The sequence below is a fragment of the Lissotriton vulgaris genome, chromosome 1_2, assembly GCF_964263255.1.
Source record: "Lissotriton vulgaris chromosome 1_2, aLisVul1.2, whole genome shotgun sequence".
Classification (NCBI taxonomy): Eukaryota; Metazoa; Chordata; class Amphibia; order Caudata; family Salamandridae; genus Lissotriton; species Lissotriton vulgaris.
The window spans coordinates 178,085,511-178,111,058 of NC_141686.1; the positions used below are offsets into that span (position 1 = coordinate 178,085,511).

Sequence of the window (25,548 nt, forward strand, 5' to 3'; positions counted from 1 at the left end):
ATTAGCAGATTTATGCAAATAATGATGCGCAAAATGATTGAAGCAATACATTTCTTCATAATTCGATGAACCCTGTAAATAATCATGTTCTGTAAATTTTGCTGACATTTCTAAATCTGACATCATATTATTAATATTTTCAAAGTCCCAATCATCAGTGAATGTACTAGGTGATACAAAGTCACTTAAGGAAATTTTGAATTGATGTGGATATCTCAAGAGTTCAACCGGGCCATAGATTTCGTAATCAGTTGCGTTCCATGTTATACCACCAGGTATTGGAATGGCTGTGATGTTCAATGATGACAGTTCTCTTTTTTCAATGTGAGATGATCTGTGAGGCTTTAGGACCAAGTTGATGTTCTGACTTGCTGTGCCCATTGTACTATATTTTCCATCAATAAATCTACCCAAACTTAAAACCAAAATCAGCCAGAGCAGGAGGAAAAGTACACCTAACACAATCCATAATTCAATCCATGGTGAAATCAGATATGTTTCTCCAGGTTGATGAAAGAGTTCTGTAATTTTTTCTTTGAAAGTTTTGTTTGCTGGCTTGTCCTCGTGTTCACTGGGATCATCAGAATTTGATGAAGTAACCAGATCCAGTTCTGTCAATTGTTGGAATTGCTTCCAGATTTCCATTAGTCTTTGGATCTTCTTTTGTCACATTAGTATAGTCAGAGGCTACCTCATTGTAGACAGGTGTTTCTTGACGAACTGTTGCAATTTGGGTTTTAAGAACCACAAGTTCCATGGCTTTGTTGCATAGTCCTTTATTATTCACTACAGGTTTATCAAATGTGATTAGTCTCTCAGTTTGAACCTCTTGCATTGTAGCAAGGTTTGGTCTTCTGCTACTTCTTGGGAGTCCACTGGGCCTACTACTTATTATTGGCCACAAGATTGTGGTTTCACCAGGTCGATTGATACAACTCTGTTCTCCTTTTTACCAGCAAGGGGCGGTAGTACTACTGATCTTGTTCCGCTGACAGCTAAGACAGGTACTGCTTTTCTGTAAGAAGGCCAAAATTCCTTCTTCACTGCGATCTTTTCTCTGACCAGATCCCCAATCTTTGGAATCCAGGCAGGTCTTGCTGGGACAGGTGGTTTTTCTTCAGTGGGCGTTGGCTTTAGCTTTGTGTTAACTTCTTCACTGAAGTCTGACTATCGAGGTCATGAATGATCATTCTAGTACCAAACAAAAGTTCGTACGGAGTGATACCTCCTAGAGAATTTCTTGGCCGATTATTAAGACTACGTTGGACACTTATTAGATGTTTGATCCACCGGTCACCCGAACCTAATACCGTCGCTGTTATAGATTGCTTTATGTCACGTTTTTTTCGCTCCACTACTGCATTTCCCTCAGGATGGAATGGACTAGAACACAGCAATGCAATGCCCATGCTGGCCATGGCCTCCTTGTAAGCCCGAGAGCTAAACGCAGGACCCTGGTCAGTATGTAGCATGCCAATTGCGTATGTGCCGATAAAGACTCGCAAATCTTTTATAACAGTTCTGGCGTCAGCCGAGCGCTAGGGCCACATCCAAAGGAATCTCGTCTTAATATTTATGGGATCGCATTTGTCTGGTCGGACGCCTGCGTGTAGATAGTCTAATGCTGTCTAATAGAGGTGTCTGGGCTGGTCTTATTGTGTTAGAGTCAGATATCTGGTCCAGTTCATAACTGCGATCTCTGTTGCAGTCCTGACAATCCATTGCAAAGTTATAAACTTGCATGCTCATTCCCGGCCAACAGTGTTCTGATTGCAATTCTATTAGAGATTTCAGGAACTCTTGGTGCCTCAGACCCATTCTCATGTGTGCTTCTTGAATCAAGTAAGCCCTCCGGTTCGTGTTTGGAATTACTCTATCCCCCACTCCAGGGATTCGAGCAAAAGGAACTGAGTTTGCATCAATTATGTATGTATTACTGAGTAGATAGTTGAGAGGTAATGCTGCATAGTCGCCTTTTAATGAGGCTTTCACTGCCAGCATGGTTTCTCCATCTATTTGTTTTTTTGAACGCTGTTTCGTAGCTATGGAAGCCGATTGAACAGCTGCCTCTGTGGCTATGTTAGCCAATGAATTCCCTGCAACGTGAACGCCATCACGTTGATGACTCTGCGTATGTATCACGTGAGTCTTTCATAGTTCTTTCTGTAAAAGAACTACTTGTTCCCATAGTTTTTTATATTTTATTGTGCCATCTTTGTTACCCTTTTCAATCCAGGTCTGCATGGAAATATTGTAAGATTCGACGCAGTAATGCGAATCGCACACTATTAGTGTCGGGAATTCGCGATCGGTATTTTCAAGCGCCATCTTTAAAGATCTTTTTTCAGCTCGCTGAGCTGTACAGTTTCTGAAAGATTCAGTTTTGGTGACTATCAGTCTGAATTTACCTGAGCGCCAACGACCTTTGACAACCGCGCATGCTGCATTGTAAATTTGTTTCTCCACAACGTAGCGTTGTGCAAATCTGTCTGTGTAAATTACACAGGTGTGTTGTTCTAGAGGCAGAATTTCGATCGGCAGAGGACATTCATGTTCGTATTCTAGATGTTCTAGTTTTTTATTTTGGGATCAAATGCGTGTTTCACGTCAGTTGTATCAAGAGTCAAGTCAAAGTCAAAGTCAAAAGTTTTTATTTTTGTTACCGTACTCTTTTGAGGACCACAAAATAAAATATATGCTTTATACATTCCATTTAATACATTTTCAATGAAATTTTCAAAAACGTAAAAATTCTATAACAGACGTATTCATTAGGGGGGTTTTTACATAATGATAAAAAATCCTTTAAGTTAACAATCCTACAGGACCGATAAATGGGCCTAAGACATGTTAACCTTGCGTTTACTATTTCTGTGTTTGGACATATAAAAAGTAATTGTTCCAAATTCTGGTTGCCCCCTTGACAAAGGGTACAGAGAGCAGAACTATCTGATCTCCAGGAAGAAGTAAAAGTTTGTACAGGAAGTGTTCCCAGGCGCAACATCATGATTGCACGCCTTGCACCGTGTTTAAGAGTATACTCTAAATAGGGCTGGCTTTGTTTATATTCCTGGGAGTCTGCATAGATCTTATACGAGGATAGTCTATCGCAATGTAAGTGGTCAATCTCGTAGCTCAGTTTGGGGTGAAGTTTTTTAGAAAAAGTTTGAGTTGTGCTGGTGACCACATAGACAAAATTTCCACACTGATTTTTGCGAGCTGTAAGGCCTCTCGCATATTTTTTGAAAAGGTAAGATGGGTAGAGCTGATCTTGAATGTCTCGGCTTTTAATAAACTTCGTAGAGTGCCTTCCTTTGAATGGAGAAGGTTATAGGCCCACCTTATGATACTAGCTACGGCTGTAGCATATGCACTCGTGATGGTACATTCAAGTCTCAACGCCTGTACTGGAGTAGATGTAGAGATTTTCAGTAGATTTTTTAATATTTTACCTTCTGCTGAGTCCATATAGGTCCATTGTTTAAAAGGAATATATTCCGAAGCGTAAGACAGGACCGGTGTGATCTTGGCTCGATAGACTTGTATTAGTGCAGAGAAATGCCTATGTCCAGTGGCCGAATATAGGCGAGACAAGGCCCCAGCATGTAGGTCACTTTTCCTTTTTAGGTGATTGATTTGATTGCTGTTGCTCATATTTTGTGAGAAAATTCTGCCCAGATATGTATACTCCTTTACCTGCTCTAGCTTCTCACCTCCCAACTTCCATTCGTACCTCACCCTTTTCTTCTGTTTTGAAAAAGCAACCACTTTTGTTTTGTTTATATTTGGGTTTAATTTTTTTTTCTAGAATACTGGTGTAAAATATCTAGAAGATTTTGAAGACCGAAGGGTGTTAGGTCAAACATGACTATATCGTCCGCGTACATCAGGGAGTGAATACATTCAGTGGCTATCTTTGGAGGAGTGCATATCCCTTGTTGTAGTTGGGATGGTAGGTCACTTAAATGCAGAGAAAATAAAATTGGAGCCAAGAGGCACCCTTGTTTCAGGCCATTTGATGTTCGTATTATCTTCGATAGGCCCTTGTCACTCCCCATTTGGACACGGCACCAGGTGTCACTATGTAGGTTCACTATCAAATGTAATAGCTGTTCCGGAATGCCCATTCTTCTTAACTTTGACCACAGGGTCGGTCTGTCCACTCGATCAAAGGCTGTCGAGTAGTCGATGAACGCTGCATAAATGGATTGTTTTTTCCCTGATACATACTTATCTAAAATGGTTTGGAAGATTGCTACATTGTCGGTGACTGAGTGGTTTGGACGAAATCCAGACTGAAACTTAGGAATTAAACCCAATGTAAATGCCCAAGTTTTCAGCCTATCCAGAATATCTGCTGCAAAAATCTTCCCGGCAGCGTCCATGAGGGCAATTTGCCTATAGTTTCCCGGTATGCTTCTTTTTCCTTTTTTGAAAATCGGGATTATAATACTTCCCTTCCAGGAGTTTGGCATATTGCCGCTGTCGAATATATAATTAAATAGTGGCGAGAGCAACAGTCCCCACTCCTTATGGTCGGTTTGATAGACCTTGATAGGTATCTGATCGGGGCCAGATGCACCCGTACTCCTTGCCATTCTGATATTCATAGAGACAGACACTGCCGACGTTTTGTTGATTTTAGTATCATTAGTTTCCATAATTAGTTCTTCAGCCTCTTCATTGGTAATAGACTTATTCAGTTTATATAGCTCACGAAGATAAATATCCCAGTTTTCTTCCGAAACAGGAGTTGCTTCCAGCTTTTTTTTGGATCCTGTCATTATTGCAATCAGGGCCCAGTATTTGCGCTGGTTGTTTTGTTTAGCTGCTTGTTGGATTTCAATCCAGTTAGAGTCCTGCTTCAGTTTTTTCTGCTTGGTTTTTTCTCGTCGTATTTGATTCTTTAATCTATTGATTTCCTTTTTGTTTATAGGCGAGAAATTCAGATACTGGGCTCGGATCAACCTATTGAGTTGTTTTACGACTGGTTGGTTCCAGTTTTTATTCTTGCTTCTCCATTTATTTTTTACTGATCTGGTGTATTCTAACTTACTTTGTAAAGCTTGTTTGAGTTTATTTGTTAAATGTTCAAAGTTCTTTATAGGATCGACTGAATATATGGTAGTCAACAGATTGGTGTGGGAGATTAGTAGCCTCAGATGGTCCAGATTTTCTGTCCCCCAATAGATACGACGCCTCATTAAGTTTACTTCCGTTTTGGTTGTATGAAATATTGGCTGGTTCTGGAAAGAAGACTGTGCAATCCAGTGAGTTGATAGGTATAAAAGAGCGTGATCACTTTCCTCATTGAATATAATCGAAAGTTGAATCATTTGTTCTTTTTCTTCGATCCCACATATAAGATAATCAAGGATAGAGGGAGATCTATTTCCCTGCCTTGTGTACGATGCTGGTTTATCTCCGCTGATGTTACCATTTAATATTGTCCCGTTAATACTGGGGAGAAATGATAGTAGTGCGCGTCCTCTCTTATCTGATTTAGTTCCTTTTGGGAATTCAGGGAGTGATGTTTCCAGAGATTCCTCTTTGAAAAGACGAGCCCATTTCTTTATCTCGCAGTTTGAAATTTTAGCGTTCAAGTCTCCCATTATAATATATGACAAATAAAGTTGATCTTCAATGATGTGAGTGATGATCTCCATTAGGCGGTCAAACAGCAAATCACTGTTGTTACTGGGGGGTGCATAGATGTTGAAAAGCAATATTTTTTCGAGTGTGGCTGACGTTTGAGTTTTAAGTGATACTTTTAAACATTGTAGATTATCTATGTTTGTATCGATTATTTCCTGAGACCAGGAGTGATCTTCTTTTAATAAAATTGCCAGACCACCCTTGGCATGTCCCCTTCTAGATCTTTTTGCCAGAGTTTCATATACGTAGTATCCTTTTTGTGTAAAGGTATTAGTTAACCATGTTTCCTGGAGGGCAATGATATCTGGGAAGTTTTTAGTTGCATGTTTCATTTTTATGTCAGTTTTCCCTGCCAAATTCCAGGACAGTAACGTCAAACCTTTGCTAAACTTGATATTGTTGTGGATTAACCGTTTTTTTGCTGTTTAAAGTTTCTGACAACCATGCCCAAGATTTTATTGAGTTCTCAGTATTCCTAGAGCTTGAGTCCCGGGACCATACTGACCTCTCACCTTGTGTTACTTGTATTTTAAGTGAGTCTTTTCTCATAATATTTGATACTGGATCTCCCCAATTAGAACTGATATTTTCTTTTCTTCTGTTAATTTGTCCTAATATACCTTTGTTTTGATTGTTGGTTTTGAGATCTACTACAGAGATTACGTCATAGCCATTCTTGTGTAGAATTTCCCTCTCTCTAATTATTATTCCGGGCAAAACTGGAGAAAAAGGATACCTGTACTAATTTATCGTTTTCTTTTTTTGGAAAGAGTACTAGGTCAATTTCTTTGCTAGTCAGAGAGTTCAGGGATGGTATTTCTTGTAAAAGATTGATTATTCTACCACGATTGAACGGCATCTTATCTGTGGGAAATAGTTCTTCAATAATTATGTGTTTAGATGGAATTCCTTCCCATGATTGAGATTTATTGTCATGTAGTTCTTTTATATCCATGGTATTTTGCGCTGTTGTTCTGTTTTCTGTCGGTGGACAAAATTCTTCTGCTTTTGGATTTAAGGGTTTTGCCAGCGGTGTTTTTTTAATTTCTTTAGAGATCACCGAGTTTAGGGGAGTGAATTTTTGAAATTTAAGTTTATTCCCTTTTTTTCTCTGTATTCTTCTCAAAGGTTTTCTCTTCTTCTTCCCCCTTGCTTTTTCCCTGGCATTACTTTTTTCAGACATTCCTCGTTGGCTGCATTCCTGTTCGGCAGTAACTCTCGATGACTCTGCTTTATTTTCCCCGATAATCTGATCTGGGTTGTTGTCGGATACTTTATTCGAAAAGATAGGATAATGCTTAGTTTTATTTTCGGTGATGTTTTCCGATTCTTCTTTAAACAGTTTTTTAAGAGAATATGTGATAGGAGGTTTTTTCTTATTTCGTAGTTCCTTGTTTTTAGTCTCGATTATTACAACGTTGTTCGTTTGCGAACTTGCTTCCTGTTGTTTTGGAGTCGTACTTCCATTTTTTTGAAAATCATCGGTTTGTGGTGATTTGACTGCTCCAGGTTGTTTTGGTGTAATTTTAGTTTGATCTTTTTTCTTTTTTTCTTCAACCAGGAATTTAAGTATTCCTATTTGTACGTCTAAAGTATCGTCAGAGTTAGCTAGAATTTGACCAAGGTGAGTTAGTACTGATTCCAAAATTTCTTGCAATGAAAAGAGTGCTTTTGACAGGGGAGAGGCAGTATTTCCAGGATTTAAATTAATAAAATTGGGGTCAGTGAGATTGGCCTGATTAGAGTAAAGGTAAGGTGATTTTTCTGGTGAGCTGGTTAGTGGGTGTTTTTGACTTAATAATATTTCTGATTTTTCTTCTTCTGTCTTCGTATTATTATTCTCAGACACATCAAAAGGTAAATCGTTGTCCTGGTTTTTTATAGGTGTTATAGATGTTATTTGAGACGTATCTAGGAATGATTTTTGACGTTCATCAGAAAGGGAGATATTTGCCAGATTACTTTCAATTGTTGTCTGTCCTTGTTTATAGGATTTCTGATCTGAGAAGAGTAACGAATCATGTTCAACCTTATTTATTGAGGGATCCAGCTTATTTTGATCATCAGTTGAGTATGAAGATAGATACTTTTTCTTGGAGAGGGTAGAGAAATATTTACTTATAGCTGGAGTACTTGATATTTGACCAGGTTTCAATGATTTGTCTACAGATTTTCTGACAGCTGCGTCTGTCCCCATGCGCCTCATGTAGATTGTTCGTGAGCGTAGTTTTTTTAAAGCCCTCATATTTGGGGCCGGAGATCTGCTTTTAGTTATAGTAGTCGCAGCTGGTTTTGTGTGATTGTAGTAACTTTGTTTCACGGTCTGCGTTAAGGATTGATCAGTAAAGATTGGGATGTATTTTCTAATCAGTTTCAGAGTATGGCTGAGTAAGTTCCTCTTATGCTAGACGTAAGAGGGGTGGCCCGTCCCGTCCTCGGTCGTCCCCGGACGGCCTCAGATGGCCCGCCCTTTGTCCGGGCTTCGTTCCGCGCTTGGTCCCGCGCGCGTCCCGCGTCGCGGGAGGCCAATTGATTTTTCTACGTTTCGTCAGTGGGCGTGTCCGTTGGCGTGTCGCCTGGGGGAAGAGGAACCAGCTGATCCCAGCTGGGATTTCTGGTCCTCGCAGTCCCCCAGGCTAGGCGCGCTGTTGTTTTTTCACCCGGCCTCAACCCTTCTGACTCCAGCTGGGAGCGATAGGCAGAGCGTGCGGATTGCAGCTCACGCTCACACCAGCGAGTCAAGGGGAGGCGCGCCACGGAGCAATGAAGAAGAATGAGAGCGTCAGCTCAGGCACAGCAACACGGGATACAATCGGCAGGTAGAGATAGAGATCCCTCGCCAGGCACAAGTAAGCAGCAGTTCACCAAATCCGAATACCGGTGAGTGGCGCCCGCGAAGCGGGTGTCACGAAGCTTTGTCCTGCCTCGTCAGTGGGCGTGTCCGTGGGCGTGTCGCCTGGGGGAAGAGGAACCAGCTGATCCCAGCTGGGATTTCTGGTCCTCGCAGTCCCCCAGGTTAGGCGCGCTGTTGTTTTTTCACCCGGCCTCAACCCTTCTGACTCCAGCTGGGAGCGATAGGCAGAGCGTGCAGATTGCAGCTCACGCTCACACCAGCGAGTCAAGGGGAGGCGCGCCACGGAGCAATGAAGAAGAATGAGAGCGTCAGCTCAGGCACAGCAACACGGGATACAATCGGCAGGTAGAGATAGAGATCCCTCGCCAGGCACAAGTAAGCAGCAGTTCACCAAATCCGAATACCGGTGAGTGGCCAAGAGATCAAGAGAAGTAACCCATTGTATCCATTTTGGATCTAATGCCCTAGCATTTGTAATGCTCTGTCTTGTTACTGCTTCAAGGGCTGATACTGCTGTTAAAACAACTATCCTCTTCCCATGAGCTAGGGGTTTTTCTTTTCCTACAGCTGTTTGAACCGCAGTTAGAATTTTTTCAGTAGAACTGAATTTCATTTCAGCTTGTGTGTAGAAGTGTGATTTGTAAGCTATTGGTACCATTTCTCCCTCATTAGAGGTCAGGTATGTGAATCTGCATCTCCCTGGGATGACTCGGATTACAAGGTTGCGTTCGTTTGCGCGTGTTTGCAGTTTTGTTTTACTTAACAAATCTGTTTGTAATATTCATAAAATTTCTGTGTGTTTCTGAGTCCAATTAATTGGTTTGAAATCAGGTTTTTTTTAATTCATAGAGAGGTTTAACCCTCTCTGTATGATTTAGAATGTATGTTCTTCCGAAATTCAGGAAACCTAGAATTGATTGTAAGTTTTTCAGCGTTTTGGAGCTTGGAGTACTGCACACTTCTCTAAGAAGTTGTCTGCTAGGCTTTTGCCTTCACTTGATAATTCATATCCTAAAAATAGGACAGACAGGTGGGCAATTCTTGAATTTTTAAAGTTGAATTTGTACCCTTCAGATGCGAACCCAAGTATGATGGTGTTCACTCTTTTCAAGTATGTCTCCAGGTCATTGCCTGTAAGATAGATGTCGTCGACATAAGATAATGCCTCATCATCATACAGTTGTGGTAACTCTGTTACCCTGGCTGAAAATAATCCTGGGCTATTCTTGAATCCCTGTGGGAGACGACAAAATTGCTTTGTGTCCCCATACTTGAGAAAGCGGTCAAATACCTGCTTTCTGGTGCTATGTTTTGACAGAAATTTGAAATGTCTAATGTTTTTTTATTTTATTTTTTACGCACAATGTTATTCTTTAGTGCTGCACTGTGTGAATTGTGTACTGCAAATGTTTTGCAACAAGTGTTTAGGCGTCTGTAATCCAAAACTAGATGATATGAATTGTCTGGTTTGGAGACAGGAAACAAAGGATTGTTCATTTGTGAGGTGCATGTTTCAATCGCCCCCTGATATTCAAGTTGATCTAAGATCTCTCTGACTTGTTTTTTAGCTTCTTGCTTAACAGGATACTGCCTTTGTGCAGTAGGTTGATGTTTTTAACTGGATTTTATGGTGAGGGGAATCCTCATCCCATCCTACATGAATTTTATATAATGCAGGGGCTTGGGCTACTGCCCATTTTCTAGCATATGTGTATTTTTTATGAATTGGAATGCGATTTGAGAAGGCAGGCATAATCATTTCTTCGCCATGTGGGCACTCCCTGACAAACTCTGGTAGCCAGTCTTTCTCTGCTAGAAGGATATCATATCCTTTTGATAAGTTCTCCCAAAAGAGACCTCTTATTTTCCAATTTTTGTCCCCCTCTATACATAATGTTATTTCACATAATTTATGGGGCACGCTAACTCTGGTGTCTGCAGTTTCCACTTGAATGTATTCATTCGTGTCCACTGTCTCCAGAAGATTCATCAGGATCAAGCGAGCTATGGTCACTTCTGCTGCGCTGTCTAGCATTGTCTGGGCCCACTCTCTGTTTTTCAGTTTTGTCCTCAGAATCCTCTGCATGTTTTATTTTAATACTAGCTACCTTCTTCTTTGGAAATTGTAATTTTTTACTTTGATGAACGGGTTCCTTGCCCTTGGACTTTGCGTGCTCTTCTTTATGTTCTGACCGTCCTCTTCTTTCCGATTTCTGTGAGGAAGTCTGAAAAGATTGAGAGGGACGTGTATCAAAATCTTGATATCTGTCAGGTTTTCTCAAATTATTCCTATTTTTAATGTTGTATCTTTTTTCAGAGGGCTCCCGCTGTGGAGACTTGCCCCCCCCGTTCTGGAGATCTATCTCTTCGATGGGGAGACCTTCCTCTAGTCTGAAAATGTTTTTCTCTGGGAGTAGTTTGTTCATTACCCTCCCACTTCTTTTTTGGAGTATTGAGATTATTTTTGATAAAGGTTTTTTCAGGATTTTCAGTTAGTTGTGGTTTTAGTGGTTTCCCACCCAAACTATCTCTACCTAATTCTTCATAGGATTTTTCAATTATTCTGGCAAGTTCAAAAGGTTGTTCTGCTATATCTGTTTCTTTCAATTTTTGGCGGATCGTTGTACTGTCAATTGTCAATTAAACTAATTCTCTATATGCTTTTGTTAATTCTTTTAGTTTAACTAAGAGTTCTCTGTCTGACATTTTTTCAATGTCTGGATGTAGTGTGTAGCTGGCTAGAACTGGCCATGTGGCTCCTGGTCTACCTAGCGGACCGAGCCTTGTAATGTGATTTTGATGTTTCAGGGCACCTTTAAACCAGAGCTCGTGCTCTTGGTATGTTAGTGGAATTTCAACGTCCTCGAAAGGGGCGTATTCCTCTGGAGAATCCTCTATTTTTTAATAGTGGAACTCGCGTGTCACAGCATTTGCTGCTGGAAAAGTTATTCATGAATAGAATACCTCTGTCTGCCGATATTCATACAACCCAAATTGGAGCCTACAAGGATAGTCATGCCCCCAAAAGGTCTTCCTCTCTCACCCGACGAGGCCAAAGTGTTTCCAGACAAAATACCTACCCTATGGGCATTTTCTCTGGCCCAAGTCTCTTACAGGAGGCAGATGTCAAATTTGTCTATAAAACCTCCCCAATCAGGGCTGTGCATTTTATTAGAGAGCCCTGCAACTTTCCAGGACAAAATAGAAATTTTGTTGACAAAAAATTTCACCCCACCATTGCTACCAGGTTCCATCCCAGTTGCTAAAGGTTGCTCAAGCAAAAAACTATCATTAGTATCAATTTCAACATTACTGACTACCACCTCCAGGCAGCCCCTTGGTTGAGAAACTGGTTGTAGGTGACCATCAGAGGAACCTGACTCTAGATGGTCAAGGCTAGCTAAGGGATCCCCACCTATAATATTGGCATCTAGACCTAGCTTTCCATGGAGTGAATCTTGGATAAACGTTGCTGGACATGACCTGGGTTGAAAGGCAGGAATATCAGAACTAACCTGCCCTCTCAGTCAGCCAACGTCCTCCAGGGGAGCAACACGATTTGAAACAGGAAAACCAAAAAAAAGAGGCAAGTTTGCATGCCAGGAAGTTGGTGTGTTGAGGGAGTTCTGGGCCAGTTGATTAAAATAATTAGTGGGCTGGAAAAAGCCAACCCTCCCTGGGCCAGGATAGAAAAAATCAAGGGTAAGGGCTCTGATAGACAGAGATTGATTGGTGAGGGGTGAGGCGTGCAACATTATTCTTTGGGTGGTTTCTGGTTGCCTGAAGTTAATGATTACACAGTCTCCATCTATGGACTTCCAAGTAGAACCCCCCCATGCGACCCTCCTAACCATCAGGATCTCTTCTGCCTTATCATACAGGAACTGCTTGTTCTTCGCTAGCCAGAACAGAATCTTATTACGTAGTTCTAGCTGGGATTCTTTGTGAGCTTCCTTAAGTTCCGGAATTCCTGCTAAAACTATCACATAGGGGACAGCCTGAGGTGGCAGATTAATTGTGGGAAGAAAGGGTTGACGAATTAAACCATTGCCACCCACAACATTGCCCTCATCAAGGGGCAAAGCATTTGAATCCCCATCAGTTAGATTTAAGTCAGAATTTCTTTTAGCCCAATGGATGGCTTTAGCAATTTGGGGATAGCACCCTGGGAGCCTGGTGCTGGTGTCAATCGAGTGGGGCCAGGACCTGAAGAAGACTTTCCAGTGGCAGTTATGTTGCTGGATGTAGAGAGTTGGAACCCCTGTTTATTTGGTGGTTTAGGTGGTAGTGAACTCAGACTTGTGGATGCAGCCTGGATTTTTAGAGGCCCCACATTGGATAAATTATCATCAGCATTGGTGATTACTTCCTTAGTATGGTGCAATTGTACTGGACTTCTAGGAAGTGAATAATTCTGTAAATGTTGGAGAATGGGGTGAAACTCTTCCCTTATCATCAATCTACACTGGGCTAGGAGATCGGCCATCAATGCCTGGGCCCAGGGGGGGTAGTTATGAGCCAACTGGGGCTCACTATCATTAGCCTGGCCCACACTAATTTTACATGACTTATCAGTGCCACTTACAACCCCCCTCCCCTAGGTTTTCTAGATCTGGGGCCCCGATTTTTGCCCTTAGTCCTTTTCTTAGGGTTGTGGGCAGCGGGTAAAGAGGAATCTTCTAACTTAGAGTCTGTAGCCGGTGGAGACATAGAAACGCTAATAACTGAAGGCAGATTCTGGGATCCAATGAATTCATATGAACTTGTTGGATCAACTAAATTGGGTGACGCTGTTGGAAAGCAATCAGGTGTGATAGAAAGGCGTTGTTATGTCAATTCGATTTTGGAGGTTACCACACCAATCGCTTTTTGGAGCATTAGGTCTATAGCTGTAGGGAGTGCAGGTGAGGGAGGGGTAGTATTGGGTAGTATACGCTTCTTTGCACAAGCACATTTCCCTTGAGACCGAGGGGGAAGAATTAATGGGGCCATCACAAAGTACAATAGAACCACAAAAGGGACAGTTCGACAAGGACTTTTGCAAAGAGTCACAGTACCTTCACCCCTGAGGCGGAAGCCGGGGGAATCTCTGCTTTACCTTTGTAAATTGCAAAACGGAACACTAACGCGTGATTGACTATTATTCACGTGTTTTAACATTGTATATATTTTAATTGTAAGCTTTTAAAAATTACCAATACCTCGGCGCGAGAGTTGCTTCGCACCGAGGCTGCACCAATTAGCTGGCCGATTGCACCGCGACTGGATACAGACGCTGGGACCTCACCCGACTCTCCTTGGCCGCCATATTGCGGAGGTAGGGTTAGCGGTCAAGCTGGTCGAGCCCTCCCCCTTCTCAGGCTACTTAAGGATCTCCTTCCAGCATACCATATTGTTTGTATTTTCACCCCTGAGGCGGAAGCCGGGGGAATCTCTGATTTGCCTTTGTAAATTGCAAAACGGAACACTAATGCGTGGTTGACTATTATTCACGTTTTTTAACATTGTATATATTTTATTTGTAAGCTTTTAAAAATTACCAATACCTCGGCGCGAGAGTTGCTTCGCACCGAGGCTGCCCCAATTAGCTGGCCGATTGCACCGCGACTGGATACAGACGCTGGACCTCACCCGACTCTCCTTGGCCGCCATATTGCGGAGGTAGGGTTAGCGGTCGAGCTGGTCGAGCCCTCCCCCTTCTCAGGATACTTAAGGATCTCCTTCCAGCATACCATATTGTTTGTATTTTCACCCCTGAGGCGGAAGCCGGGGGAATCTCTGCTTTACCTTTGTAAATTGCAAAACGGAACACTAACGCGTGATTGACTATTATTCACGTGTTTTAACATTGTATATATTTTAATTGTAAGCTTTTAAAAATTACCAATACCTCGGCGCGAGAGTTGCTTCGCACCGAGGCTGCCCCAATTAGCTGGCCGATTGCACCGCGACTGGATACAGACGCTGGGACCTCACCCGACTCTCCTTAGCCGCCATATTGCGGAGGTAGGGTTAGCGGTCGAGCTGGTCGAACCCTCCCATTTTTCCCGCCCAATCATGATTATAAGAACTGGCACATCCCGTCCGCGCAGCGGGCGGGCGCAGCGTGCGCGCCGAAGGCGCGCCAAAGGCAAGCCCGTCTGCGCCCGTCCGCGCCGGTTCCACGCCGCGGGCCCAGACCCCTGGTCCGACTCCCATAAATCACCAACTGGTCTATACTAAAGCATCCTTGATCAGCTCCAGATCACCCATAGACCCGGCCTGCACATTATTAGATCTCACCAACAATGCTAAGACATCCGATCATAGTTGCTCGCACTGTCAGTATACAACATCTAACAATTGGGATAGATCCCGCCCTAAACCACATACTCATACAAAGGTAAATCTAGCCCTCATTAATTCAAGGTATCTAGTTAAACATAGTCACGAAATAGCTGATTTAATAACTGATTTCAAGTTAGACATTCTCTTCATAACAGAGACATGGACTGATGACTCATCCGAACCAGATCTGGTTATAGCAACTCCGGCTGGTTACAAATCCTACAGACAAGATAGACCTATAAAAAGGGGAGGCGGACTTGCCATTATAGCTAGAGACAAATTCGAGGTCATGATCTCACATATCCCAGACACCTCCTGCGAAGCCCTTCGATATTCAATAAAACTCACTCCCCTATACAACTTTAAGGGACGACTTCTATATAGACCTCCAGGAGCCAAGTCTGCCTTTCTGGCCAACTTAAGTTCAATACTAGAAACCCTGGCACTAGAGAATCCTATCACAGTGCTGGGCGATCTGAACTTTCATCTAGATGTCAAAAACGACAGAGATACCTTAACTCTCATCTCAGATATGCAGAACATAGGACTCACACAACTGATCACCTCACCCACCCACCAGGCTGGACATATTTTAGATGGGAACTTTTCTAATGCCCAAGGTCTACAGATTTCGAATATCCTACCGATGACCTGGACAGATCATTATGTAGTACTCTGTACCATGACCATAATTAACCCTGCACACAAGGCAATCACAATGACTCATCAGGGCCCCATTAAAGCCTGGCATAATATCAAACAGCCCGATCTGATAAAACAGCTCGATACTACCCGCCCGAGTATACCTGATGATTCAGCTGTAGCAACACAGCTGTACTATGACTGGCTGAGTCAAGCCATAAATCTCCTCGTTCCTACTAAGACAATTTCAAAGAATAGATCTGCTCCTACGGCACCATGGTACACAGATGAACTAAAAACACAAAAACAACAAAATAGATATTTTGAAAGGCTATGGAGGAAGAATTATGATCAGGTAGGTAGGACACGCTACAAAGAATCTCTAGCCGTCTACAAAAGTATGATTATAGCTGCAAAAAAATCCTTCTACTCAGACCAAATAGAGCAAGCAAAAAATTCAAGCTGAAAACTTTATGAAATCACTAAATCCCTTTCAGGCCATATCCAAGACTTAACACCACCACCATCCCAAACCTTGTGTGATGCATTGGCAAATTTCTTCTTTTCTAAAGTAGATGACATCTACCAGGCTTTTTCCCTCAAATCAACTAATATTTTACATACCAAAACAGTGCCTTCTACCTCGAGAAAATCCCAAACTCCAATCTTTCCCAGTTTTAAACCAATAACGGATGACCAAATATTGAGTATTGTCTCAACTATTAAGTCAGGATCCATACTAGACCCTTGCCCATTTTCGGTCCTCCCTCCAGTGATGGACTCAATAATACCGGTCCTGACACAGGTATGTAACTCCATACTGTATTCAGGAAACTATCCTCAGTCCTTAAAAACTACACTGCTCAAACCTCTCTTGAAGAAACCAGGAGCAGACAAGACTGAGTTAAAAAATTATCGGCCAATTGCCAGCTTGCCTTTTCTGGCCAAAGTGGTGGAAAAGGCCATGAATATTCAATTATCAGAATATATTGAGAGGCATAGTTTACTGAACGATACCCAGTTCGGATTTCGGAAACATCATGGGACAGAAACGGCTTTAATTAAAGCCGCCGATGATGTGCGCCGAATTAGAGATCTTGGCGGAACGGCAGTACTGGTACTGCTAGACCTCTCAGCAGCTTTCGACACGGTCAACCACAAGATCTTGGTCGATCATGTCGAGAAGATGGGCATTTGCCACACAGCCAAGGAACTCCTGGCAACTTTCCTTTCTGAGAGAACTCAGGCCGTCACCCTAGGATCTTACCAATCTGCTAAGCTGACGCTGCCATGTGGGGTACCTCAAGGCTCATCCCTGAGTCCGACACTATTTAACATCTACGTGTCGGACCTTGCTAATGTCATCAAAGCACATGGGATGGGCCTTACCTCATATGCGGACGACACGCAATTGGTTCTGGCCATAAAGGGAGACGGACTAGAAGTGGCCCAACGCTTTCAGAGGGGAATGACGGAGATAGGAGACTGGATGGCAACTAATTGCCTGAAACTTAATTCAGAAAAAACTGAAGTTGTGATATTTGGCCCTCTCTCACCGAACTGGTCAGCCCAATGGTGGCTAGCTAGTTTTGGAGCTATCCCCAAACCAGTCCCCAAGGTAAGAAATTTGGGTGTCATCTTTGATGATGGCCTCAATTTCATGGACCATGCAAATAAAGTGGCTTCCACAGCCCACTATAAACTTCGCATGATCAAAAAAATCAGTCCTTACCTTCCAGTGGCGGCTATTAAAACCTTAGTTAGCTCCCTGGTTTTATCATCACTGGATTACTGTAACAAGCCTATTTCTGAACACACAAACCAGAGTTTTGAGAAAATTACAGTCAGTGCAAAATGCCGCGGCTCGCCTGGTTTTTGGAATCCCTAAATATGTGTCCACTTCAGATGCCATCTCGCGACTTCACTGGCTGACGATCCAGAACCGGATCAAATTCAGGTCACTATGTATTGTCTATAAGACACTTAACGGACAAGGCCCACACTCATTGAGTGAGCAACTGATACCATATCAGCCTTCCCGTCAACTCAGGTCCTCCAACAGCAATCTCTTAGTGATTCCACGTGTCAAAACAGTATCTTGGGGCGACCGTCGTTTTACGGTCGCAGCACCAAAACTGTGGAACACTCTCCCGCTAGACATTAGAATTTGCCCAACGCTGCTCCAATTTCGCAGGAGACTCAAAACGTGGCTGTTTACTCAATAACTTTACAGGGTAAATTCAGAGAACTTTAATTTCAGCTAGACCTCTGCAAACAACCAGCGCCAAGACGCCTATGGGTATATGTCGCGCTTTACAAATAGCAATAAATAAATAAATAAATAAATAAATTCAATAATACAGGGCGAAATCCAAAGTTCAGAGGTAAGAGGTGTGGCACCAGCCCGGCCTCCTTCGGCCTCAGATGGCCTAGGACGGCCCGCCCTTGTCCCGGGCTTCTCCCGGCGCTGCCTGCATGCGTCCCGCGTGGAGGAAGGTGGCGCTTTATAGCACGGTCACAATGCCTCCCCCTGCAGCAGCAGCTGAAAGCACTTTGGGCACTTGGTCGGTGTGAGGAGCAGCGCGATGCACCCTGGGACCACGAGTCCCACCAGGGATTAAGGAAGCGTGTGACGGGCGTCTGGTGACCAGGCAGGTCAGTTCCTCCAACAGCAAAAGAATAGGAAAGGGCTCCGCGCTGCATGGGGAAAGGCGGCGATTTATAGCGCGGTCACAACGCCTCCCCCTGCAGCAGCAGATGAAAGCACTTTGGGCACTTGGGCGGTGTGAAGAGCAGCGCGATGCACCCTGGGACCACGAGTCCCACCAAATTCAAATTTAAATATCAAATTGGAACATGACCCACCTGTTTATTCGCTACATTAAATGTTAAAAAATGCAATGTAACATTTCCATTGTGTGAATGCATAAGTTAAAGGAGTGAGGTTACTGGCTTGATTTACGATAAACAAATGTGCTCCTATAGCAACTTTGTGCCATAAATTATGGATTTTCAAAACAATGCTGTCTGCTTAATAACAACAGCAAAAATGAAAAAAATTAATGAGTGCATTAACATCTGTTGTGAGGAAAGTGCTGGTGTACATTTTCACTTTCACTTTAGAATGCCTCGTTTGGTTTCTATGCAGTCTTGTCCTTCAAAACGTGCAATAGATGCCTTCAATTAATGCGTCCTTCTAACGGATGGATGGATGGAAGGATGGATGGATGGATGGATGGATGGATGGATGGATGGATGGAGGGATGGATGGATGGATGGGTCGATCGAACGCTGGAGGCATCCATGCCTCGGTTGAGCGTAAATGGAAGTATGTGGAATTTAGAAGACCTTCAGAAAGTGTGAGTAGGTGCATGGTTAAAGGATTGGTTGGATGGATAGCGTGGGTAGGAATGAACTGTTAGCTATGGATGGCAAGATGAATTTATGGATGCATGGTTGCATGTATGGATATAGTGGGTGAGTATGCATGGTGCATGGATGAATGCATGTGAGTATGTATGGACCCATGAATTGATAGAGGAATGGTTATGGATGGGTGAATGGATACATGGGAGTTGACAGACAGACAGACATGTACTAATTCACTAACCTTAAATAAATTATGTCCTCCAATCCAATAGGCATGTCCTGCCCCATGATTCAGGGGTCGCCCCATCAGATTAAAGATAAATTCGTTTTCTTCGATGGAATGTACGGAAGTCAGGTGAGAGTCAAGAGCGACACACGCTGCCTTAAAGAAGAAGAAAGGAGTTAGGTTGGTTGGAGTGGTGATTGTGTTTGCAGTCTGTGATTGTGTGGGCAGGCTCTGAGCTTCTAAGTGTCAAGCAGTGGGTTGGTGTTTGATGCCACACACTAAGGCACAATGACATTTCAGCTGAGGGACTCATCACGCATTGCAAAAACACAGAGAGGACAGAGATGAGAGGATACACCTGACGAAATGTCATCTAGAAAGAGCAATGTGATTAGCCAGACTGAGAAGTGCATCAGAATGCGGTGGCACAGTCAGCCATTCTTTAAAACATCTCAACAGCTTCTGTTAGTTAACTTTACCCACATCCTTTATACCAAATATTTGTGTTTTTGACTTTCCTTCCCACATCGCTGACATTTCAATCATGCATTGGGTTTTGGTTCATAGGCCATGGTTTCGCCTGGCCCACTCAAACTATTCCTGTGGCAGTGGTGAGCACTGAAGCTGTCCCAGCCGCCAGGGAAGATACAGAAGCAGGCTCTGGTGCAAAGGTTTTAACCACCTCCACATTACACCATAGGACGGAGAAGAGAGTGAATCCATCTATCCAGCCATCTGCAACCTACAGTCCCAGAGCTCAGAAAGAAAAAATCAGCAGGAATAGAAAGTTCACGGGGACCCAACGGCCATGTTTATTTGCTATGGTGTCTTCACCTTGGCCTTCCTTAGCCACTAACCAGGAAATAGATGGCAGTGAATGGCCATAGGGTCATAATCTGTCATCCCTAGTATGGCATTTTGGTTCAAATGACACTCGACATTGATTGTGCTCTCGCAGGCCTTTTCATGATTGGCCAGAACAAGCTAACAATATTTGAGAGTTCTGTGGGACATTTCGAGAAAGTCACTACTAATGCCTGCAGCCCAAGGATCCATTGGTCTACACTGTGCCAGCTTCATGCCCTGCAAAGGAAAGATGCACACATTTGTGATCAGCAAACACTTTGCCCCCCTGTGCTCAGGCTTGTCCCACTGAGGATCAAAAGGAGCCCCAGTTTCCAATTACTATTCATCATTCAATTCTGTAAATCAGCTGTTCTTAATCTGTGGTCCAGAGACTACTGGGGCCCACAACACCTACTCAAGGGATCAGCAACTGCTTAAAAAGTTATATAATATTAATAGAATAATAAAATGCATATAAATCATAGAAGCACTGTATTAAAACTGAAAAGTTCAAAACGTTCTTTAAATGTGAAAAAATTTGAAAACTGGAGACTAAACATTCATTTGGTATCCTCAAATGGATTCGTGGAAGCAGTGCAAGTACATCAAACAGAATATATTGTGGATGCTGATGACCTCAATTGAATTAACAAAAGCTCAAACATTCCCATTAAAATACAAAATACTGATTTTTTTATAGGAGTCTGTGAATTAAAAAAAAGATTTCTTTATTTCTTAATTCATTTAAAGAATGATTGTATTAATATTTTTAAGTATATTTTTGCAGTTCGACTCTTCAAATTGATTGGGCCGGGGTATCTGGCTTCCATCAATGACACAGTGTGGGTCCCCAGATTTGAATAGTTATGAAGTGGGGGTCACCGGATTCCAGTAATAATTAAGTTGGGGGTCCATAGAAAACAAAAGTGTAAGAATCACTGCTGCATATTATTGAGGACCACCAAAGAGATTGAAACTAACTACATATGTGAGAGTGGGACATTAAGAACCTCATACAGCTCACATTGACATGCCCAGGTGGAGAAGTCTATTCATGTACTACCTGACTTTTTAGGTACCCCAAGAACTGGAAGTAATGCATAATTGCTTTAGTAACTGAAGATGGAATGTTGTCACACTTAAGCTACAACACATTCTGCACAAGTTTTTTACATGTCTAACCTGCGCAGCTCCCAAACCTTTATCCACCAACTAGAATGTACGCTTCTTACAATATAACAAGAATTCTTACCTCCGCGTCGGGCCAAAACATCCTCTCCATAACTGGCTTGTAACAGGCATTCATATACTGAACCCAGCCGTCATCACACTGTCCCTGAACACAGAGACAATTTGTTTTTGGACGTTCATTGCCTGTAATTAAGGCTGCAAGAACAGATACCAAAAAGGGAAATTTGTGAGTACAGGAATGGGGTGTGCTATACAATAATGGATTTGATCATGGCAAGTCATAGTCATTCATAATTTCTACTCATCTGTCTAAGATGAAACCCCGCAGCTCCTTGCCTCTAAAAACTAACCATTTCTCAAAATGTAAATATGGAGACATTTTCCTTTGAATCCAATCAAAATTATAAGGCCAAAATATGATACTGAAAATTAGTCTTTTGAAGAGGTAGCTTGCACTCAGTACACAGGTCCAAATGTGTGCTTCACATTTGTTCATAAATTACAAAGGCACATTCTGATGGTGCCAGTAGGTGAATAAGATGGTGCCAGTAGGTGAATAATTAATAGGCACGGTACTCCTTCAGGCTGCGGCTTAGTTTTCAGAAGCAACGCACTTTGCCTTTTGTGTGTATGGTTATACATTACAAAAGTGCTATATTGGGGCAATACAATTAATTCAAATTCAATTCAATTCAATGCAGCTCAATCAAATGAATTATTTTATTTCCAATAATTAACTTGTGTAGAAGTATAATAAACAAAACAAATCAACAGTCACATTCTACAAACATTTAACAATATAATAAGTATACAAACATTAAAACCTTGTTATCCCACTTATACAGTGCATGACAGCAAAGTAGACATCACCAGCCCTACATGCAATAGCTAGGAGATATTAACATCAATACAAAGTCAAGTCCATCATTTAACATAAAAATAAATCAATCAGGGCTTTGTAGAGCACGACAACTCACCCTTTATGCCTTAACCGCAGCAGATTTTCTGACGCGGTGCGGGTGTTCTAAAGGGTGGGTGGGGCTGTGTAGGAGATTGGCCGACGGCAGCACTAGGGAGGTAGTGCTCCCGTCAGCCAATGGCCGACAGCAGCACGGAACGGGTTAAGGATCTCAAGGCACTTGCGGGGGAAGGGTGGATCTGCAGTTCAGTCCAAGAGCCAGGTCTTGAGGTCTTTTCTGAATTGCCCCAACAATGGTGATTGGCTGAGGTGTAGGGGCAAGGAGTTCAGGTCTTTGCAGCAAGGTAGGAGAAGAATCTTCCTTCAGAAATGCTATTAACGATATGTGGAATGGTTGCCAAGGCCAGTTGGATGGGACAGGGATGTCTGGTGGGGGTGTAGAAGGAGAGGCAGCGGTTGAGGTATGCATGTCTGTCGTTGTGAAGGGCTTTGTAGGAGTGCATGAGGAGCTTGAAGGTAATTCTTTTGTTGATGGGTAGCCAGTAAAGGTCTCTCAGATGGCCGGTGATGTGGCTGTGGCGTGGGATGTTCAGGAAGATTTTGGCGGAGGCATTCTGGATGTTCTGAAGCTTCTTTAGGAGTTTCTGGGTGGTGGTGGAGTAGAGTGCATTGCAGTAGTCGAGTCTGCTGCTCAAGAACACATGGGTGACCGTTTTTCTGGACTCAGTAGAGATCGATTTGAAGAAAGCAGGTGGAGCATGTGTAAGCAGGAGGACAAAACAGTGTTGATTTAGCAGTTCATTGAGAACGAGTAGTCCAGGATGATGCTGAGGGGCATGGTCTGTGGGTGTAGTGTAGTGAGGGCTGGGCCTTGTTTGCACACATTGCTATGTTAGCATAGGCTTATTAGAAGTTTAAACGCCATTTTACCTTTTGATGCTTTTTGCACACAACGCTGCATATAGCTGTTGTTGTAAGTTAGGCTGCGTGAAATACTTCACATGAGAATCGCTTGTTTTCGGCATCCCTAGACTCACATTGCGACCCTAGTCTGCACAATGAGTGCTAAAGCCTCCACGGTTATCATAACAAAGTAGCTGTTGTTTGGGTTGATCGGCTCACGTTTTAGATGTAACATACATACAGCTGAAGTCTACTGAGATTCTGGTGCCTTTAATATTGCACTGTAGGCATGATTTCAGGCACTTGGAAGAATTCCGTTTCCAGAGAGACAGAGAGCTTTTGCAGATCCTGGTGTGATTCACTCTTGCTGATCCTGGAGGTATGGGGTCCTCCACACTAGCCTAAGAGACCTTCTATATTTGATAAAACATAGTGCCCGATGTACGTAATCTCAATTTACTGATTCCTAAATACCGAATTTTACCGATTCGGTATTTAGGAATCGGTAAATATGATGTAGGTAAAAAATCGGTAAAATTCACAGATTCTGTAATATTCCTTATTACCAAATCGGTAATACCGATTCGGTAACAAAGGAATACCTTTCTATTCATTCCTATGGGCCTGAAGGCCCATAGGAATGAATGGGAAGCCATTCACTATTACGATTCGGTATTACTGAATCGGTAATAGCAGGAGCATATTCGTGTGTGGCAGGGTGTCACATTGACAAGTGGAGAAGTGTGGCACAAAGACCCTGATGCAGAGGTCTGGTCCGGGACCAGGGTTCAATACCCGCCTTGGCGGGTCTTGGGCTCAATTTCCTCGGACCTGATCATTCTCGCCTCGGTGCCTATTCTAATCATGGGTCCCACTCTGCAACTCTGGTCAATAGCTTGCTTAATCTCCACAACGGCCCCAACATCGCTGGGATGCCTGGCTTCACCTTGGGGGTGCCCAGGAGTTGACATTCCACAGGGAAAAACCAGGAAGGGTTCCTAAGCGGTATACAGACATCGCTGGGACACCTCCGTTGGAGGTAGCTGTGTGCTTTACACATACACACACCCCTGAATCATGTATGTGTGAACCTGTGGCACATGTGGCACACATACATGCCCTAGCACTTTGAGAAAAGCAAATAATTGCTTTTTTGAAGGTATTCCGTATTTACCACCAACTCGTAGTTGGTGGTAATAAGCAAAAATACACTCACTTAAGTGCTACCAACATATGTTTTAAGGATTTGGTAATTTACTGATTCCTTAAAATAAGGATTCAGTATTTTACTGATTCCTTAAAATAAGGAATCAGTATTTTACTGATTCCTTAAAATAAGGAATCGGTAAATTACTGAATCCTTATTTACAGTCTCCTACATTGGGAAGGGCTTAATACCGGTCGGTAATGGGAAATTCATCAATTTTCGGCCGTTAGCGACCGGTATTTATCTACCTACATCTGGCCTATAGTTTCTATCTAGAGAGGGTGGCATACTAGGTGCTACATAACCTGTTCCCACCATCATTATAATATGATTTCTCATTTTGTGTTTTATCGAGTTGTAACCATGCTGATCGTATTATTTTTAATCATATGTCTGTTTATGCTTGCAAAAATACTGCATCTTAGAGCACAACATTAAAATAAATATTTTAAACATTATCATATCTCTTTCTTTACCCATGTTGTGGACTGGTATGAGAATATAACGAAAGAATGTTCTTGATTCCCACCATTCCTGAGAGTAACCTATGTCGCATTTTCTGGGTTGTCTAATCATTGGTACCTTTTCTATAGGACAAAGAGCTAATGTGACACTGATCCTAGTCGGTTAGGGGTTCTAGGTACTGATGTGAGTTTTTTGGTTGCAACAATTCACTGATGTCCTGGGTCTCTGAGCACACTTCTTCAGAAGTCATCCTAGGTGGAGGGGGAGAGGCCCGCGATTAGGACTTCGGTGTTGTCTGAGTTAAGCTTGAGACAGCCGTCCTTCATCCAGGTGGTGACTGCCTTCATCCCGTTTTGGAAGTTGCTGTGGATTGATCAGTGAGGGAGAGAATCAGCTGGGTGTCATTGGTGTAGGGGATCATGTTGAGTCTGTGGCTTCTGAAAACGGCTGCAAACGGCCCATGTAGATGTTGAAGAAGGTGGGGTTCAGGGAGGATCCCTGAGGCACTCTTCAGCTGATTTCCTTGGGTTCTAAGTTGCTCGTGGAAGTATGAATCTCTGTGTTCGGCCGGTGAGGAAGGAGCAGATCCATTCTAGGGCTTTGTCGTGGATGCTGGAGTTGTGGAGTCTTGCACAGAGGGTGTGGTGGGATTCTGTGTTAAAGGCGGCTGAGAGTTACGGGAGGATGAGGGCAGAAGTCTCGCCTCGGTTGAGGAGGGTGCACATGTCTTTTGTAGTGACGAGGAATAGCGGTTGTCATTGGTTCTGTAGCCCAATTCGGAGAGGTCCAGGATGGCTTTCTCAATGACTTTGGGTGGGAAGGGGAGCAGATAGATGGGTCTGTAGTTCTTGAGGTCTGTCGGGCCGACAGAGGGTCACCTCAGCAGGGGGTTTATCCCTGCATGCTTCCAGTCTTCAGGGAAGTAGCTGGACTCGATGCAGCAG

The 25,548-nt window shown here is 42.9% G+C and overlaps 1 protein-coding gene across 1 annotated transcript in view; it reads right to left on the minus strand.

The window, feature by feature from the left end:
• Window positions 1–25,548, minus strand: part of LOC147734826 (snaclec subunit B-like) — a 102,163-nt gene that overhangs the window by 46,443 nt on the left and 30,172 nt on the right. The window contains exons 3-4 of the mRNA XM_086953643.1: window positions 21,172–21,305; window positions 19,089–19,229 (exon numbers count right to left, since the gene is read on the minus strand). Of these exons, the coding sequence (XP_086809769.1) occupies window positions 19,089–19,229; window positions 21,172–21,305 (275 nt within the window). The remainder of the gene's footprint in view (window positions 1–19,088; window positions 19,230–21,171; window positions 21,306–25,548) is intronic.